Source organism: Brienomyrus brachyistius, chromosome 4 (genome assembly GCF_023856365.1).
Source record: "Brienomyrus brachyistius isolate T26 chromosome 4, BBRACH_0.4, whole genome shotgun sequence".
NCBI lineage: Eukaryota > Metazoa > Chordata > Actinopteri > Osteoglossiformes > Mormyridae > Brienomyrus > Brienomyrus brachyistius.
In genome coordinates, this window is record NC_064536.1 from 13584168 (window position 1) to 13602902 (window position 18735).

At 41.4% G+C, this 18735-nt stretch overlaps 2 protein-coding genes across 8 annotated transcripts in view; one reads left to right on the top strand and one right to left on the bottom strand.

The window, feature by feature from the left end:
- Nucleotides 1-89: 89 nt before the first annotated feature.
- Nucleotides 90-5930, bottom strand: gtpbp4 (GTP binding protein 4). The gene is made up of 17 exons (XM_049010155.1): nucleotides 5791-5930; nucleotides 5297-5467; nucleotides 5033-5136; nucleotides 4768-4904; nucleotides 4215-4315; nucleotides 3886-3978; nucleotides 3230-3421; nucleotides 3077-3142; nucleotides 2865-2954; nucleotides 2670-2780; nucleotides 2468-2545; nucleotides 2252-2303; nucleotides 2064-2164; nucleotides 1622-1819; nucleotides 1454-1519; nucleotides 1222-1365; nucleotides 90-612 (listed from the first exon to the last, which is right to left on the bottom strand). Exons 1-17 carry the CDS (start codon nucleotides 5836-5838, stop codon nucleotides 460-462), a joined length of 1905 nt encoding a protein of 634 aa, XP_048866112.1. The 5' UTR covers nucleotides 5839-5930; the 3' UTR covers nucleotides 90-459.
- A 1810-nt stretch (nucleotides 5931-7740) lies between these two features.
- Nucleotides 7741-18735, top strand: part of larp4b (La ribonucleoprotein 4B) — a 30570-nt gene continuing 19575 nt past the window's right edge. For 2 of the 7 annotated variants that reach the window (XM_049010658.1, XM_049010657.1), the window contains exons 1-2: nucleotides 7749-8213; nucleotides 15190-15307. The gene's annotated coding sequence lies outside the window, so the exon portion shown is untranslated. Of the gene's footprint in view, nucleotides 8214-15189; nucleotides 15308-18735 lie in introns of all 7 variants that reach the window. The other 5 variants (XM_049010661.1, XM_049010659.1, XM_049010660.1 and 2 more) reach the window with 5 other exon arrangements.

An 18735-nucleotide genomic window follows, 5' to 3' on the forward strand; every position in this document is an offset into this window, starting at 1 on the left:
ATTACACGGCTGGGTGCTCTCTCCACGTTTCAACCCCATTCACACTGTGCCATCGGTCATACCATCAGTTACTTGCAGAACTATTGAGGCAGGATAGGTTCAGATTTTAATACGGGGAGACCAGACACTCATTCCTGATGTCCCACCATTGAAAGGGAGAAAAGTCAAGGCAACCAGTGACAAAAACAGGACTGAATCTGGTGTAGGGCTAACATTAGCTTCAGGGCGGCTAAAGCAGAACTGCAGTAACGTCCTCACACCCTGTGCCATCATTGATAATAGTAAATGTCTATTTACAAAGACACTTTTCTAACAGAGATCATTTCCACAGCACAACATCCACTAAAGAACAGTTGAGTTGAATGTAAAGTAAAGGACAGGAAAATGAGCTGTGGGGCAGCCCTCGTTCAGCTAAGCTCTGCCCTTGGCCGTCGACGGTGGCTATCAGCACCCCATGGGTTAGCGACGGTCTGTGGTCCCAGACTTCCTCTTTCCAGCCAGAAGGTGTTTGGGCTTCAGGTCGAACACGTGACGGTCTGCCTCTCCCTTCTTCCCCATGCGGTTCATGTCTTTCTGGGAGTTCTTCATCATCGTCTTCACCTTCTTCAACATCTAATAAGACACAAAATTGCCTCTAAAATTTGTCTATGGCAAAGAAATTCAACTACAGTAAATACAGCAAGTTAAATTGCCCACTGGTTTGTCAGTTACAATTTCTCATCGTAATGCTTTCACTCATACCAATTATCACCGATAAATTAAAAAAGAACATAAATTTAAAAAATGAGGAAGCCATTCGGCCCATCAAGCTCATATGGGGAGAACTTGACCAATAGCTCAGAGTTAAAATCTTATCGCGCTCTGATTTAAAGGAACCCAGGGTTTTAGTTTGCGCTATACAAGACCTGTATGTCATATTTGATGTACTTTTTTTATACTAATTGTTAGATTTGGTCAAATTATTCACTGTAATCTGTCTGCTGTTCAGGACCTGCTTAGTCCACGCCAAGGATGGCCACAAGCCAATTATAGACATGCTGACTATGGTAAATCAGGAAAGTAAACCACGGATAAGCGAACTGACTCTGCAAGAAGATAGGACGGGTATTTGATGTACTTAATTAATAATGATCACCAAACCCAACACTACATGGGTACTTTGGTGCGTCCACCGCATGCCCTTTACCAACACGGGCACCCGGGCAGATGCCTGTAGCTTACCTTCGCGTCACGGACACCTGACACATCCCTGGGGGGTCGGGAGGCGCTCTGGCTGCGAGTGCGGGACAAGGGGGGAGCAGACGCCTCACGTTTACGCTTCCTGGTGACGCTCCTGGATCGGCGAGCCTGGGTGACGTAATGGCTCTGAACGGCACCAGAGGAAGACGCGGCGGTGTTAGATCTCAGCTCACGTCATCGCGACAAACATCATGCCCGACTGTGAGCAACTTACATCGTCTTTGTCTTCCATCTCCAGACCTAGGTCAGACATTTCTTTTTCTAGAGTTTTCCGTTCAACCTGGAATATCAAAATTTATTAATTGTGTGTGTGTGGGGTTGGGGGTAATCAAATCAATTATAATAGCAAGGTCTCCTTGGGTTGGGGTGGGGGGTGACTGACCTTCTTAGCAGTCCTGGGCATCCTGGGTCCATGTATGTCCTTCTCTATGGACGCCATGAACTTCTGCTTCTTCTTCTCCTTGATCTGCTTAGCCAGCTGCCGGATCTCCTTCATCTCATCGTCCTCGCTCTCCTCATCGGTGTCATACTCCCCTGCCTGTACCTTCAGCTCCTCTTCCTTCTCCAGCTCCATCAGGTGCTGTTTGGGGAATGGGGGGGGAAGAGGGTGACAGGATTAGATGGGAATCGAGATGTCAGCACGTGAAATGCTGCCTTTCGGGGAAGGGAGGATGTTATGCTGTCCATGTATGCATCATGACACTTCTACTGAGTGGCCTGGGTCACGCTCTAAAGAAAACCATGCCTGAGTCATTGTACAACAGTCACCCAAGGTCACATACCCGGGAAAACGGCATTCCAGTTCCACAGGATGCCCCACTCACCGCCATTATTTCCGGATCGATGTAATCGGCTATGTTGTGTCCCTCCCACACCTCCGGGATCTTATCATCCTTCTCATCCTTATTCATCAGATCCCAGTATTCTGAAACAGAGCGGACTCAGCCATGATTACGGTTATAAAAACAAGGGGTGAAAAGCTTTTTAGGGACTTAATAGAAGCGATACTCACTGTGAAGGTCCAAGATATAGTCATCACCAAGTTCAACCTCCAGGTCCCTTTCCTGAGACAAAGCAACCGTCTGCATGTCACATGACGTTCTACAAGCTTAATGATTTGCTCACCCAAGACTTAAACTACATACTACAGCTTTGCGAGGCTGATAGGGCAGCTCACATTTCTGGAGAAGCTCTCCTTTTTAAATTCTTTTGTTGTCATGCATCTTACCAGCTTGCGTTTCGGAGCGTCCACTTCCATGGCCTTCCGGCGGGTCAGGGCTCCCTCGGGAATGAACGGCGGCCTTTCCTGGAAGGTCACGTGAGCCGTTTTAGCTCGTTGCAGAAAAGCTGTTTCGCGCACAACCCGGACATGGCGCACCAAGTATTTGTCGCATTAACCGTCCACAGCTGAGGCTGTCGGAAGGACGCACCTTCTGGTCCCTCTTGGTCGGCACGGCCAAATGAAGCCTGTTGAGGACATCGTGCACCTTCTTCCCCTTCATCTTCGTATCGACGCGATGGGCCAGCAGTTTGTCGCACGCCTGAAGATGGAGAAGGGGTGGTTTGGAAGGAGGTCTGTCTAATTAGCGCCAACTAACAAGAACTGGCCCAAAACAGGTCCTGACCTCGGTTTTGACTTGCATGACGCCTTCCTCTGTGAGCGTGCTAGTCTCAATGACGGGAATGCCCTCCGCAACAAGGTCAGAAAAGATTTTCTGCAACAAAAAAAAAAAGAGGACAACACCACAATCAGTGACATTAGGTAGCAAGACAACTAGCACTGTTGTTGGAAGAAAGTTTGTTCTACTTTAACAAAGACAAGGATCAAAATACAGACCCGATTCTCCTCTGAGAGCTCATCGATCTTCTTCACGTCACACTTATTGGCCACGATAATCAAAGGCTGCAAGCCACACGAAGGAAATGTGATTAAAAAAAGACCTCCAAGAAGCCCTCAGAATGAAGGCAATAACAACACGTGGCACGCCACCTTGTTGGCGAACAGCGGGCGAATGTTCTCAAACAGCTTGAGCTGCTGCTCCAGGTTGTGGCCGCACTGCTCCGACACGTCCATCACGTAGAGCACGGCCGAGCGCAGATGGGCCAGTGCCGTGATGGCCTGCATCTCGATGGTGTTCCTCTCCTCCAAGGGGTGATCCAGAATCCCGGGAGTGTCCACCACCTGCAAACACAGAACCAACACAGAGCCTCATAACATGTTCCCAGAACCGAATTTTTTTTTTGTGCAATTTATAAAAAAAAAAAAATGTTTAGATCTACACAGTAACAGGGAATTCATTGCTTGTCAATCTGAAGGGTGAATCTCAGTATGCATACTTGACCGTACTTGTGTTCTCGTCTACCCATCTTACATCATCTTCCATTACCAAAGACCAGTTCCAATACTAAGAACACAAGTAGAGAGGGTGGTAAAAATCCCCGTACGTTGGTCTTGCGCCACCCCAAATATCAAGGATACACTGGTTGCATCCTCAGCATTTTAGCAAGACCAGTCTTGCCAAGACCCCAAGTATGGTCTTCGGTAATGAGATTCAAATTCAGAACATCTCAGCCATTCAGTAATTTTACTTTTGAAGAAGTCTAGTTTCATATACTGAAATTTCTACGCTACTCTGCAGCACAAACCTGCCAGCGTAGGTACTTGTAGTCCATGTGGCCAACGAACAGGGACTTGGTGGTGAAAGCATACGGCTGCACTTCCACGTCAGCTCTGGTGACCTGCTCAAGAAGAACCAACCATCAGCACAGAAACACCAACCGACCGGATGAAACACCAATGAAACAGGATCTGTACAGCAATACTGGGGGCATCTACAGTCCAACGTGGGCACGGCCCACTCAGCATTTTCCTCACAGTCCCTCAGGCTTGACATAGCCCCCCCCCCCAACAAACACACAGGATGCTTCCTGTGCATCGCTCAACCAGAGAGAAACACAGGAGGAATCATGCCCACCTTATTGATGAAGCTCGACTTGCCCACGTTGGGGTACCCGCACAGAAGGAGGGTCCTGGTGTTGGGGTCGATGGTGGGCAGGCGGGAGAGATGCTGCCGTACTGGGGGGGGGGGGCAAAGCTGTTACAACCAAGACACCAGTGCCTTGATGGGACTCATCTTGTTTTTAAAGCTTCACTGAGGGAACCATGTAGGAATTCCAAAGCACTTGTACTTCTGTACATGTGCAAATAGCAAAGTTTCACGTCAATTCAAGCGCATCACTTGTTTGATTCCAAACACAGCATCACATGAAGTCAATAAACGACAGACAGGAAAAATGATTGGCAGTACGGCTTAACAGAAAGAATATAATGAATATAAGAATATAGCGACGGAAAATCATTCAAATAACTGGCAGCAATGTATGACAAATGTCTAAATGTAAATAGTACGAAAATGGGATCGTTAGACTGGCACCCTGAGCTCCTCCTCCAACCCAGACCATTGACCACCTGATGTGCTGTGTAAATTAGGACAACCCTACGGCACGGGCTCGCACTCAAAACCCCACCTTGCTCCAGGTACTCCAAGCTCTGCTTCTGCCTCTTCATGATGGTGCACATGCGACCCAAGGCGGCCCGCTTCAGCTGCTTGCAGCGGTACAGGGAGTCTCCGTACTTCATGAGGCGAACATAGTCCTTAGCAACACTACGGACAAGAAGCTTGGTCACGCCGAAGACAAGCTTGAGTTCAAGAAAAATGAACCACAAAATAACCAAGCTAAAGACATAGGGAGAAATTACAGGACCGGGCAAATAAACAAACACACTCCTTACTTGTCAATGAGGTTCTTAGCTATATTTATCTGTCCGAGGGCCAACTTGTAGTGGTCCTTGTCATACAAAACATTCATCAAGTCTGCATAAAAAGGGTGGACGTCCTGTGGGCAGAAACATGGAAAATCATGACAAAAGCTATAAAAAGTACTATTACAGACACCAATTTCATTTTGTAATATTTAATTTGAACTTTTCAAAATCTAACTGCTTACATATACAATCTTCCAACTGCTCATTCATACACAATTACATTTTACTTACATCAAGCTTTGGGAAGTCCATCAAGATCTGAGAGAGTCGATCGTGGTAATTCTGCTGAGTGAATTTTACTTTTCTCATGTAAAAATGCCTGATGCGGTGGATCTGATAGTGCTTGTGGACGACTGTTGGAGTTTTCCTCTGGGTTTTTGATAATGTGAGGTCTATGAAGTCCTGGATGGGGGGAAACGTTCTTATTTATCCTAAATACGACAAAACGCTATATAATACAAAATCATAATTCTTCCTATGTACTCAAGCGTCTACTGTCATGTCATACAATTACACTCAGCAATCTGTCATGAAAAAAGTACAACGGCATAATGTCAGCTGTTAAGCTAGACACAATCTGGCCGAACATAAACACGTGTTGAGGCAGCGGAGAGAGAGAGACGTCCACAAAGATTTTCTCCATTAGATAAAAACGATTTTTCACGAATCGAGTTACCCTTTACATGACAAACATAAAAAACGCAATAATATGACTGCTTAGATACCTTTGCGGTGGGAACCACCATAATTTTCTTGAAATTGTAGAGTGCCATCTTTGCTAAGCACACCGATCGGCTCCACGGCGGCACGGGAAAGGATCGGGGGAAACGGTGACGTCAGTATGAGCCGATGCGGCCAAGAAGGCATCCTGAAAAATCAGAACTGTCGGTGATTTTTATATACTGCCCCCCTCAGGTCAATGGCGGGATGGTACATTCATACGCTAGGGGCAAAGGCAAAAGATAAACCAATACCAAACGCATAAAAAGTGTAAGAGACTTGTGTTTTTCAAAAGTGTGCACATTTCTTCGTGAATGTCAAGATTCTGTATTTTAAAACTCCTCATTTTTGTACACACGGTTTGCGGAAACAATTTGCTATGTCTGATGATAATAACTTGGTGTGAGTGGCTTCTTATAACCCCGTTTCGTAGGAGGAAGCAGACAGCCTGGCTGTATTTAAATTCTTATCCTGCCCTAAAATATCCTGCCATGCATTAACTTTCTGTCTACCTCCCACAGCTTCTAGGGACATGCCTAAATTTCTTCATAAGGTAATTATATTTTGAGCGCTTTCTAATTCTGTAAGTGAAAGTGTCGCTCTGCCAGATAGTTTATGTGAACTGATTGACTATTTACTATTTTGATATAATTCATTGAAAAGATATTGACATTGTACATAAGCATCCAGAGTCTAAATTTCGTTATTGTATGCCTCAGCATTGTATTTTGGAATGTGAATGGATTCAACTTATTTCTTATGATTGTTAATGATATGCTCATTTTTTAAATAACCGCAACAGGAATAAGCAGCGTATACATGCAAGCATCATACAGTCATAAGACCAAAGCAAAGGTATATAAATCCCTACGTTTTCTATTTGTCATAGTTTTGTCTGTTGTTTTTAAAACTCTACTTATCCAATATGCCTCTAGACAGGGGGTTATTGAAAAGATCAGGGGATAAGTCAAGTTTACCTGGGACTTAACTATGAAAACTGACTTCGGGGCTAAATTACTCGGGGCTAAACCCTGGACTTATCCGGCCTAACGACGCCCATGTACTTCTACATAATTCACAAACTTTGTTTCCTAAAGCTGTGCAATAATTTGTACTTTTTACTGTATCCTTTTGCCTTGAGTATGAGGTACTTCCCATTTGTTGAGAGTCGTCAGGGCGCGGGAACTGAAGGGACGGGACAGGACGGGACGCCTCCCCCCCCAAATAAGCAGGCCTTTGCATATAAATCATTAATTTGTGCTCCCCCCCCCCCACTATCAAACGGTCTCCAACGCCGTTGGTTGAACGAGTCATATAAAATATTCAACCTTACTTATACAACAATACCTGTAGATGTGTATTGTATACGTTTGGTAAATCCCAACTAATGTTTTGAAGTAGGCTGAAAAATGGTGGCTTTAACATAAATGTTTATAATTTTTAATTGCATGGATCATTCTACTGGAAACTGTTTAATTGCACTTCAACATATGCCTTGAAAAGTGACAGGTTTCTGGCAAAATTACAACGTAATAGAACAGATAATTCCAGCACAATTCCAACAAGTACCACACTAACACTATCCTATGGTTAAAAATGAAGCAGTGTTGCTGAACATGATGTGTTACTCACAAAAGCCCCTTATTAGATTTAGCTGTAATTAAGAAAATTGCCACAACGGACGTACTATCGATGTTTCTAGTTTAGTGTAACCTTGTCACTAATGATAGTAAAAATGGAACAAAAATTTAAATCGCATATTTTATTCTAACTCCCAATGACTATGGAACCGACCCACCGATTGAAAGTACCGATGAATCTATTGGCTATATAACAATAAATAAAGTTTCGGAACCTAGAACGAGGTTTGGCGGCTACAGCCAATCATCAGTCGTGCTGCGGTCACGAGTGAGGGCGCAGTCCTGCAGTCTGAGCCAACCGGGAGGTCCGCTCTACGGGCAGGGAGGCGGGAGCTGCGCGAGACTCTGCTGTGACTGAACAAAGTGTGCGATGGTGGCCGCGCTCCGGGTGGGAGAGCAGTGCTACGATTCGCCTCCTTTTCGTTGCTCTTGCTAGTCGTTTCGCCAAGGCTGGTGGTACGTACGCCCGACGAGGAGACGGGTGACCGGTCGTTGTGTTTGTTTTCGTTCTCTGACTCAAAGAAGAAGAGCAACAATAACAGCGACGGCGGCAGCGACGACGACAACGACGACACAGTCGTATTTTGGTTTTAACCGCGCTGGGGGAACAAACCCAAACTTCGTGTCCGTTGGCCGGTCGCCGTCTTTAAAATCTGTTTTGCTTTTAGGTAAGAGCAGAAGTTAGTTTTCCGTTTCGAGGTGTTTAACACGAATAAACTAGGGTTTTTTTAGCTGGTGTATTCTCTGCCCGGGAAGCGTAAAGGCCCGGTCACTGCAGCGCTGTGCAGGTGAGTAAAGCGCCGTGTAGCATGTTAGCTAAGCTAAGCTAAGGGGGCTATTTTCTGAGTATATGGTTAAATTCTGGTGCCATGAATCTAGCCTTAGATATTCGGACTTATTTACTTAATCCGTAGTTAAATTCTCGAATTGTGAGGGTTGGCTAAGATAACGAAACGTTTTCACTCCGTTTGTAGTTAAATACTTGCGTTGTGAGGCTAGGCTAAGACCTCGAGATGTATTTGCTCAGTGTGTAGTTAAATACTGGTGTTATGAGTCTGGCCGAATATATATCGAGATGTATTTGCTCAGTAAGTAGTTAAATAACAGGACTGTGAGGCTAGGCTGCTATTGATGAATTTATACAATATTTGGTTAAATATTGGCGTTAATGCTAAGATACTAAGGCGGATTTACTCCCTCCGTAATTAAATATTGGTGTTTTGTTGCTAAGATCAATATAGATTTACTTAGCCTATAATTTAATACTGGTGATACGAGACTAAGATGTACTTATAGTCGCGAGTGACAACCATATGGCTTGGGGACTGAGAAACACAGAGGTTGCCATCTTCCGAAGGGTGCTGTAGGCGTCTACATTCCAGATAGCCAGGACCGGAGGAGCATCGCAGGTGCAGTGTGAGTTGATGTGTGCTGCATCCTAGATTAATACCTCGTCACTTCGTGTCAGAGTTTCGATGCGCAGGATCATGCTTTCATTGATTACGCTTTATAATTAATTATCTTAGGAAGTTTCCGCTACCCACAGAGCTGCACTGCGTCTCTCGCTTCTTAAAACTTTTATTTATCTTGCTCTAAAATAGTTTTTGAATGGTTCGTAATGATCAGCAGCACTTTTTAATTGATATTGCATGTCAGTAACATTTGTAATTCATAACGCTTCCCGGCATCTTCTCAGAAGTGTCACGTCACTCTTTAGACAGCTTCGATTTTTACATTTCCTTTAGCATAACACAGATTACTCAGATGCCTGGGTAATCAGGTTAAGGCCAGTTGACTTAGCACATACTTTTAATCCATATGCTTATCCGGTTCGCAAGAGGCATGGCCAGACTGTTTACGGTTTATTAACAGCTGACTGCAGCTCTGTTCCATGATGTTCCTTAACATAATGTTTGTGTTCTGAGTAACTGGAGATTTTCTTTAGGGTACCTGACCTGTTGCCTTTTGACATTTGAATGTGCTTAATCTTCATCCTTTCCTCTATACCGAAGCAGACTATACTAGCAGTTCAGGCAGTATCATTGTGCAGGATGCTAATAGACTGGTGTATTTGTGTGATTCTGTGATCACATACGTAGTTAAATCAGGGAAAGTTGGTCATTTAGCTGTAAGTGTGAATTACTATATATTTTTCACAGTTTATTCCGGAAGGAAACTGTGGTTGTGGCAGTGTTTTTGGTCCCTTTGATGCACCACGTTGTATTTGGCAACACTTTATACTTAAAGGCATGGTGAACTGTTGGACGTATTGCAGTTTTTGTCTGCAACTTTATATCCTACTTGTTGACTTTTTATTAACTTTTTAAAGTTGTATTTTTATTTAATTTTTCCTGTGTAGATTACTTTGACACTGTCTAATGTTAGTATAAGGCTGGAACATCTCCTGGTGTTTAAGAAACTTGTATTTGTGTCTCTATGTGTAATATATTTTTAACCAACTGACTGCTAGGGTCCAGACCGTGCATAGGACAAGTGGGTATGGAGGTTGGATAGACGACTGCTTGGCATGTATAATAGGATTTGAGGTGCCTACATGGGTTCATCTTTCTTGCCCCCTTTAGCCATAAATCCATGAAGGTAAAGATAACCTGCTCTTTGTGATCTATACCTTGTTTCATGTGGGGATCTCTATTGCATGTTCCCAATAAATAATATTGCCAAGTGTTAACCTTGTGCTGTATTGATCCGAGTTTCCCTGGCCTTCAGTCATGTACCCTGAATTGTGCTTTCTTGGTACCTCTCGTCATTTTCTGTAGCATTTCAAGATTTGTTTGTAGCATGTTAAATATCAACCAAGAGCCAATGAATTTTTATTTCACGAATGCTTGGCAATGCTTTTTTAAACATTTTATTCATATTGTGTGCATGTTGTAATGACCTTGGTTAGAGAAACTCAAACTAGGCACTTTCCAGGAAAATATCGCTGTCACTGCCTTTCACATAATGTAGCAGCCGTGCCCAGAGGCAGGAGAAAAAAAGGTTTGTGACCAAGAATTGGAGTACTCATTTTCTGGATTGAACCAATATAGTTATCGATAAGAACACGTTGGAGATTGGTGGTCCATTATATTCCCCCTACCATGGGTTGTCCGAGCCTTCTTTCTCCCATTGCTAGTTGATGAATTTAGACAGTTTGTTTTGGAAAGTATGAAGCAACATGCTCTTAACACGCTTGCACCCAGACTCCTGAACAAAGGCCACCTTTTTCATTTTTTCACCAACTGAGGATGCATTGCAGTTCTTAAAACTGACTCGTGACTGACAGTGCCCACTAAAGTCATCCCCTGGGTTTCAAAGCCCCATTTCTTCAGCACTTACTTTGCATAAGTGTTTGCTGAACAAATTTTGCAAGGAATTGGAAATACTGGGACAATTTTGAAACGGCATGGGCTGCACAATTAATCATAAAAAAACACAATCTTGATTCATACCTCTCTCATTTCTATATTACGGTGGTTCTTCTGCGTTGTATTACATAAGCAGGATCAAATTAAAACTACTTTTCCCCATAGAAGCATCCCGTAATTCTGCATTCTCTTTACAGGGTGCTTTTCCACTGCACCAGATACCTTACTTTTGGTTCATCAAGAAGGTACCAAAAGTACGGTACTTCAAGGTGGCTTTCCACTGGCGTAAAAACCGGTGCTGGCACTGAATAACATCACAATGCGAGGCGGGACATTTTGTATTGAATTCGAAAAATTACTTTCTTATATGGCTGGTCGATGTGCGATATTAATGCCAACATCGCGTCTTGTACACATGCAATTCTTCCTTTGCCAGTGAGCTAGATTAAGATAAGGCATTTTCTTACTTTCAGTTCTGTAAACGAACATTTACAGCAGATGGAGTTTAGGTTGCTCTGTTATTGGAAAGACAATTAAGTTTCACAATTTTAATTATTATTCCTTTTCAAGATTATCCAGTATATGTTTAAAAATCAGTTTAAAGTTTACCTCTTTAAGCTGCTTTTGCATGAGCACTGCATGTGCATGAGACGATCATAATCATTTTCATTCTTGCTGTTTAAATCACTCCTAGATGGGTTCATGAGAAATTTGTTGAATTCCCTTTTTGTTTTTAATACCCCAATATTTATTACAACGAAATGGCATTGCAATATTTAGAAATTTTCCAATACCATGCTTATACTAATATACTAAAATATAAAATATTTCTTTTTATGCTTTCCTCATCTCTGGTTCTTCCGACCATATCACAGTTAAAGCTTGGATCTCTTCATTTTCCACACATCCGTTATTATTTTTATTGTTATTTTCACCTCATTTACCATTGTTTTCTGAGTTTGCAACTGTTCTGAGAACAGTGGCTGTATTGTGTTTTAGGCAGGCTATTTGCATAAACGTTTGACGAAAGCGTTTCAAGTCCCACCCCAAGTACCAAAGTACCAAAAAGTACCCCACTGGCACTTTTGGTTTGGAACATTTACATGGCTGTTTTGGTTACTCTAACTGAATGACCAGTTGAGCGTTTCTTTTCTGTTGTCAGAAGTTGATATGCCAGTCCTGGATCAGTCATATGTTTGACACAGTCATGTTTTGTGGTTTTCCTTTGCTGTTTAATGCGTGCAGAAAAAGTTTACATAAAAAAAAAAAATGTTAGAGAATTGCGATCTCAATTCTAAACGGAAGAATTGCGATTCACATTTTTTCAGAATTGTGCAGCCCCAGCGCGAACCCCAGATACAGAATATAGTGACTTAAATTTTTAAGCCTTATTCTTTGGTTGGTTTCTGGCCAATCACGTTATCTTCTAAGGAGGTGAAGAAGGGTGTAGGCCACCCTAGGCAATTTGTATGTCATCTGTTTAGCTTGCAGGACTTTAACCGTTATGTTTTGTTCTACATCTGTCACAATTTCTTGATTTAAACCCGATTACTTGATTACAAAAAAGCATCAATATAAATTTTCCTTCTTTCTTACTTGCCAATAGGGCAGAAGGTACATTACCCTATACAAGCGGATGAAGGTGAAAATAAAGAATGAAAACCAATTTTGTGGAAGCACTTCACATTAAAAGTGAACAAAAATGCATTTGTCCGTTAGTATTAGAAAGCATAATTTAAATATCACCACAGAATAACTGCAATGCAAATACGTCTTAAAGAAGACTTTTGGGTTTGACAGACTCGACCAATAAAGTATAAATAAAGTTACCTGTACATATGTGCCATTTAGCTTCATGGAGTAGCCAGTCTGTCGCTATCATGTGCGCTTAAATTATTTTGCTTAATTTACTTTCTAAAATTCCTCTATGTCAAAATATTAATTGCTGCTAAAGTTAGATCTGCCATTTAGTGTCATCTTGCATAATAGACTATATATTCAACAAATTATTTTTTGAAACGTGTGTTTTGAGTGGCGCTGAACAATACTCTGTGTTCACATCATTTAAGAGTTGAAAATTAAATATATAGCCAAATAGAACTTATTTGACAGACTTGGTAGGGTGTAGAAGTTGGTGGTTATTGCTGTTCGTTGTGCCAACAGATACGAAGCAGTGCTGACAATCACTTGGTCTCTAAGAAATATAAAATATTTCCGTTCAGTGGAAGGCGAACTGTCTTTTCATGCCCAGTTCTTGTAGACTTCTGTCCTCATCATTTGTAATTTCTTTTCAACGCACCACATAGTCTGAGTGCAGGAAATGGTCAAACAGCAGGAAACGAATGGTATTCAGAGCTTGCGTGCAGCACTCATGCAATGCAAAAGCAGTAAACTTTTCAGATTTTTTAAACATATACAAAATTTTGAAAAGTAACCCGTGTTTCTTATGACTGACCAAGAATGTTTTAGCGCAACGTATTAATGGTGTGAACCCAGCAGACTCTTGTGGTCCTTGCACTGACAATTGCACGTGTATCAAATGCCATAGCGATATTAACATTGCATATGATGCAAGTCTGTTAGACCTGTTCACGCCGTCATTGCATGCAGCCGTTTTGTGTGTGTGGAGTTTGAACGTTCACTCCGTGTGGGCGTGGCTTTTTGATGGGGTCCTTGGTTATCTTTCACTCTTCAGAAACATGCATTCTAAATGTTTTAAATTGACCGTATGAGTGATCCTGCCTTGTGCAGAAAGCAGTGCATGTTTTATATTATATTGCATTAGATTACTCGAATCATCAGATTAATTGGTAGATTACTCGATTACTGATATGATCAATAGTGACAGTTCTAGTTTGTTCATTTGCCCAGGTAAACGTCACATTCCCTGAGTATAAAGCTGTATTTAAACTGAATTAAATTAAAATGAGTATTAGATTAAAAAAAGAAAAAAATTTATTCCTTCCAGATGAGAATTTACTTTGGGTCAGAAGCTTGATAAATATTGTCCTTTTTTATTGTTTTTTTGGTATATGCACACCTGCAAAAAACTGAGAACTAAGGTCTAAGTGCCCCTGTTTCTGTCACGCTTCTACAACCGCTTAATTGTGGTGAGTGCATTAAAACTCTTGGAAGCACTATACAAGAACCAAAGGAAGGAAGGTCTGCCCACTTCACCTGCCCAGTTTTGTTTTAAATTAAATTAATGGGGTAGAATACAGTAAAAGTTGCTGCTCGGTTTATTGCAGTTCTATGTAAAGAAGATCATAAACTGCAGCGTCATGTCCTACAAGGTCCATGACATAATCTGCCTTTTGCAGGTGTAAGTTAGTTGGCTCCATTTCCCAGAAATGGGCGTCTGTTCACATACAGATTTACTTCTGCGCACAAAATACAGGTCATATTGTTTATCAAAATGGCTGCGATTAAAAGTTTAAAGTTCAAATCTGCATGCTGGGCAGCCTTTATGGGGTTTGATTGCTTGACACTGATTTACACTCTTGGCTCCAACATTGAATTTCTCCTATAAAAGGTACAACAGCAACTACTTATTGAATGTCGGCTGCAGAGAACTTCACAGAAAACTTCCATAAACCATTTGTCTTTTATAAATATCTTGCCAAAAAGTAGCAGAAATTGTTTAAATAAATATGTCTGGGAATGAAGTCGCAGATTCAGTGTCATAATCTGTATAGCCATGCTGTTCTTTTTTCTGCTTTGTGTCTAAACACAAAGGCTCATGTCAGAGACAGGGTTTCAATTGTGTGGGGATTATCACTTCACAAACGGGCCATGTGAATGGGGGGGGGGGCTCTTTTCACTAGTGTGGTGTTGGGGAAAATATATCTGTGTGGCAAATTGTTGTCGGCTGTTTTCTTCATGTACACACTATAATACTACTATGAAATTAATTTGTTCACACCCTCCCATATGAATTTGAATGAATATGAACATATGAACGGTGGTGCCAAGTGGCATTAATTTCAGCTGGCTTATTTCGTTATGTAATATAATACTACGACATCCTATATGGATTGTGGACCCAGCGAGAATGCTTACTTGCTTTGTAACTTGGGAGGCTGCTGTGTTTTTCTAGTATATTGACCCTCCAATTCAGAATAGGTCCTCGGTAGGTGAATGTATCACAAATCGATTAAAATAAATATTTCCAATATGTAACAAAAGACACAGTAGCCACTTACTACTACAAAAAAGTTCAGAATTTGGCTCTTCGTGTCATGCCCGTGCTTTTCCAAGAAATTAAGTATTTTATATAAAGAAATAAGCATGACACCGATTACTATATTGCCTAAACTGGTTAGTCATGAGTAGAATTTCTGTAGATGGACGAGTTCCTTTGTTTCTTACGTTGTTTTCCTGTCTGTCATTTTGACAGCTTGCTTCTCTCCAAGGAGCCAGGAAGCAGACGGCCCATGACTTCTGACCAGGACGCCAAAGTTGTAGCTGAACCACAGGTGCAGCGAGTCCAGGAAGCTAAAGAAAACGCTCATTTGGTGAGTTGTCTCTTCTCTGTCCTCTCTGGGTGCTAGGTGCTTCGTGTGTTCAGTCAGAAGACAGGGCATCGAAGCGTTCTGAATGGGGCCCCTTGGGGGCATGAACCTCTGGGCTTTTGGTAATAGGTTGAGATTTTGCAAGTAGTTTTGGCTGCTCTGAGCTTGCGTTGAACAGCAGTCAGTCAAGAGCTTCTTCCCTCCTCCAGAAGGTGATTTACTGCAGTGGGAAGCAGTCTTGCTCCAGGTCTTCTCTGGAACAATTATAGGTACCTAAAATGTATGAAAATTGTGTAAATAGGCACAGAGTATATTTACCTGTTTCTCTTAAATGATGGATACGTTTGTAGCTTTGCAGTCTCTAGTAGTTATTTGTACTGTATTTCGAGAAGACTTAGATTTCTAAAGCCATTTCCTTGGTCATCAGGGTTAATTTTCAGATATCCAATGATAAGTGCATTGGAGCAAATTCTTTGCACAAAATATGATTGATGCATTCTGTGATTCTTTTTATGTGCTTTTCAGTTATTTCTGCAGAAATGTTTTACATTCAGTTTGTGTAATTCAGGCCTCAAATATTTTAAATACCTTAATACGCTATTGAACATTTTTTTTAAGGTTTCGAGTTGATTATGCCTCTGGGTAAATGAGCATTTAGAGTGGGCAGCTTTAAGTAGGGATGGACGGTAACCTTGTCACAGTCAGGTGCTTGTGCCAGTCTGGGCATAGTCTTGTGACGTGTGAGTGCATGGCTCTGGCATCAAGAATCAGAAGTCTTCTGGAAAGTCTTTGCTGTGAAGAACTAACATGGGCGGGGGGAGGAAGCAGACAAAAAGCTTAGATACAAAAAGTTTGATCAGCGTTTCCTTCCCGTAAGACGTTTATTATTATAAATAGTGTTCAGGTATATTTATGATCGCTGCACTGAGCCCTGGACAGTCCACATGAGTCCTGCCATACTGCATTCTATAGCTGTTTTCTGCATGAAGGTCTTGCATGTGGATGGGTGTCTGTCTGGCAGTGAGGCACTGTGACTTGAGTTTCAGTGCAGATTGTGAGGGGCGCCTGCTTTCATGATGCTTCTCTAACTGTCCATTTCTCGGAGAGCTGACCAGTCACACAAGCATTATGAATGGAATCAAAGTTGTCCTGGAAAAGCAGGCCAGAATCTGGGCTGTAATGTAAGGGTACCTGACTCTGCCAAAGATGGACAGAACAAATGTAGGTAATGGTGTAACTTTATTAGGGCTTAACACGAGGACGTAATTGTCTTTAATCAGGGATATTTAATATGATTGTTCGTCAAAATCAGAATCAGGCCTGGTACAACTAAACAAAGATCATAAATTAAGCAAAATAAGTAAGCAGAAATAAAGAATGAAGGAATAAAATACATAGTGGACAGTGCAAGCTGTACAATTAAATATACATTTAATTAGTGGCTAAAATGATGAAAATAGATGTGGAATAAGTGTCATGTCATGCTTTCAGATAGGATAAAGTAAATATGTCATTGTAACGAAACTACGGCAACATCAGATCTTGCCACTAGTTACTTGCATAAAATTTGAGTAGTACAATGATGTGTTCCAGTCTGCTTTAAGGTAGTATACTGCATAGAGTCACTGTGGTTTAAAGGATTTCTGTGTCGTGTCAGAGGCCATTAGGAAAAACTGGTGTAATAATGGAAACGCCTAGTCCTGACTTATTACACAATACTTTTGACAGGCAATGTCAAAGAAATGAAAAACTACAATGGAGATTTGGAAACAGCATAGATCGCAACCAACGAACTCTATACACATTGTAGTAGTTCATTGGAAGCTGATGGAGAATGGATGGAAACGATTTATGCAGGGTTGTGATGTATAACACACAATAGGCACAACTGACAGGCTCATCTTAAATTATCTTCAGTGGTACCACATGCTGTTGCTTAGGACCTTCCCATTTACACAAAACACAACTAACTGTCCTAGACAGGAAGTCCTCAGAACGTGACCGCTCGTAACAAATCTGGAGGTACGGGTTATACAATCCTACTGTTCTGTTTCCTGTTGGGGAGGGATCTTCAGCTGGAAATCCTTTGGGAGGGTGTTGGCCTTCACAGGAGAATGTTATGAGCTAGAATATACCAGATTCACAAGGACTGACCAGATCAGCCTAGAGGAATGTTCTGGCTATTTTTAGATATGCTTTGTCTATATTTTGGTAGGTTACTAATAGGGCTGCTGCGATTAGTTGATGTAGTTGATGACGTCGATGTTGAAAGTGCGTCCATCAATATTTTAAATGCTTCCACGCTTCAATTTATTATAACAAATGTTTTCCTTTATCACTACGTAATTATGGGAGTACTTCAGAAAGGAGGTTTTATACAGTAAAAAGTGCAATGGCATGTCACAGCGGTACTAGCGCTATGCAGGACCATCGGAGGAGGTTCTATTCATGTTTATTAGATAAAAAGTTCTCCGTACTAATGGTTAATATCTTTTGTCCTTTTCGCTGCTAAGTACACTCATTAATAAAGCCATAAAGTTGCCTGCTTGTTATATTAGAATCTCCAGTGAATAGGTGTTTATGAAAACGTATAGGCTAAAATCTAGTCGTATTCTATGTTGATTGACGGTGCCAGTGTGTGCATTCATGTGCATTGGACTTGTTGGGATCAGTGTTATCGTAAATGAAAATGGAAATGAAAACGGACGCAAAAGAAAATAATTCGTGAACTGAGATAAAAATGAAAACCATATTTACAAAAAAAATGTCGGACGTTAATCTACAAAAGTATCGCCACGCCACCATCTTTTTACTTTTAAAATAGGATTTACTGTAGTTAAAGCTGTCCATTCTTTTGTCGTGACTTCAATGCTTATTGGTTGTTTTGCATGTGGCGTACCGCACTAACCGAATTTATTAAACACAAGGATCTGCCAAATTTATACAGATTACCAATTTATGGGCATCACAATACGCATCTCATTAATATTTTAAGGCACACTTCTAATCTGCTTATCGAATTGTGGGTAAAAAATAATATTCATATAGTGGCGAAAAACTGGCGGATGCCCTGCAGTGGCATACAGTTTGTTGTCAAAATAAATTTAAATGAAATGATCAAATTGGTTTTCTGGAGAAAAAATAATTAAGATTAATCGACCAGACGATAAAATTGTCTAGCTTAATCTATAGAAAAATAGTCGTTAGTGACAGCCCAAGTTATGTTATAACCATTTTACTAATATTCCTTTACTATACAGTTCTACTAGTTCCATTAACTTGCATACACATTTCTATATTTTTCCGAAATTCAGTGCGATACCAGTCCTATTTTCTCCATTTTCCATCTTGCCCTTTGGTTCATGGCAAGTTTTGAAATACAAAACGGGCACTTAATCACAGGTAGCTGTCAGTAAAATGGCTAGCAGATC

Coding starts and splice junctions, on each gene's coding strand:
- gtpbp4 (XM_049010155.1), bottom strand. CDS start 5,838: ATGGCACTCTACAATTTCAAGAAAATTATGGTGGTTCCCACCGCAAAG. Junction 3,422..3,885: donor ACAAGTACCTACGCTGGCAG/GTTTGTGCTGCA, acceptor CTGTGTTTGCAG/GTGGTGGACACTCCCGGGAT. Junction 1,520..1,621: donor TGCCCAGGACTGCTAAGAAG/GTCAGTCACCCC, acceptor TTGATATTCCAG/GTTGAACGGAAAACTCTAGA.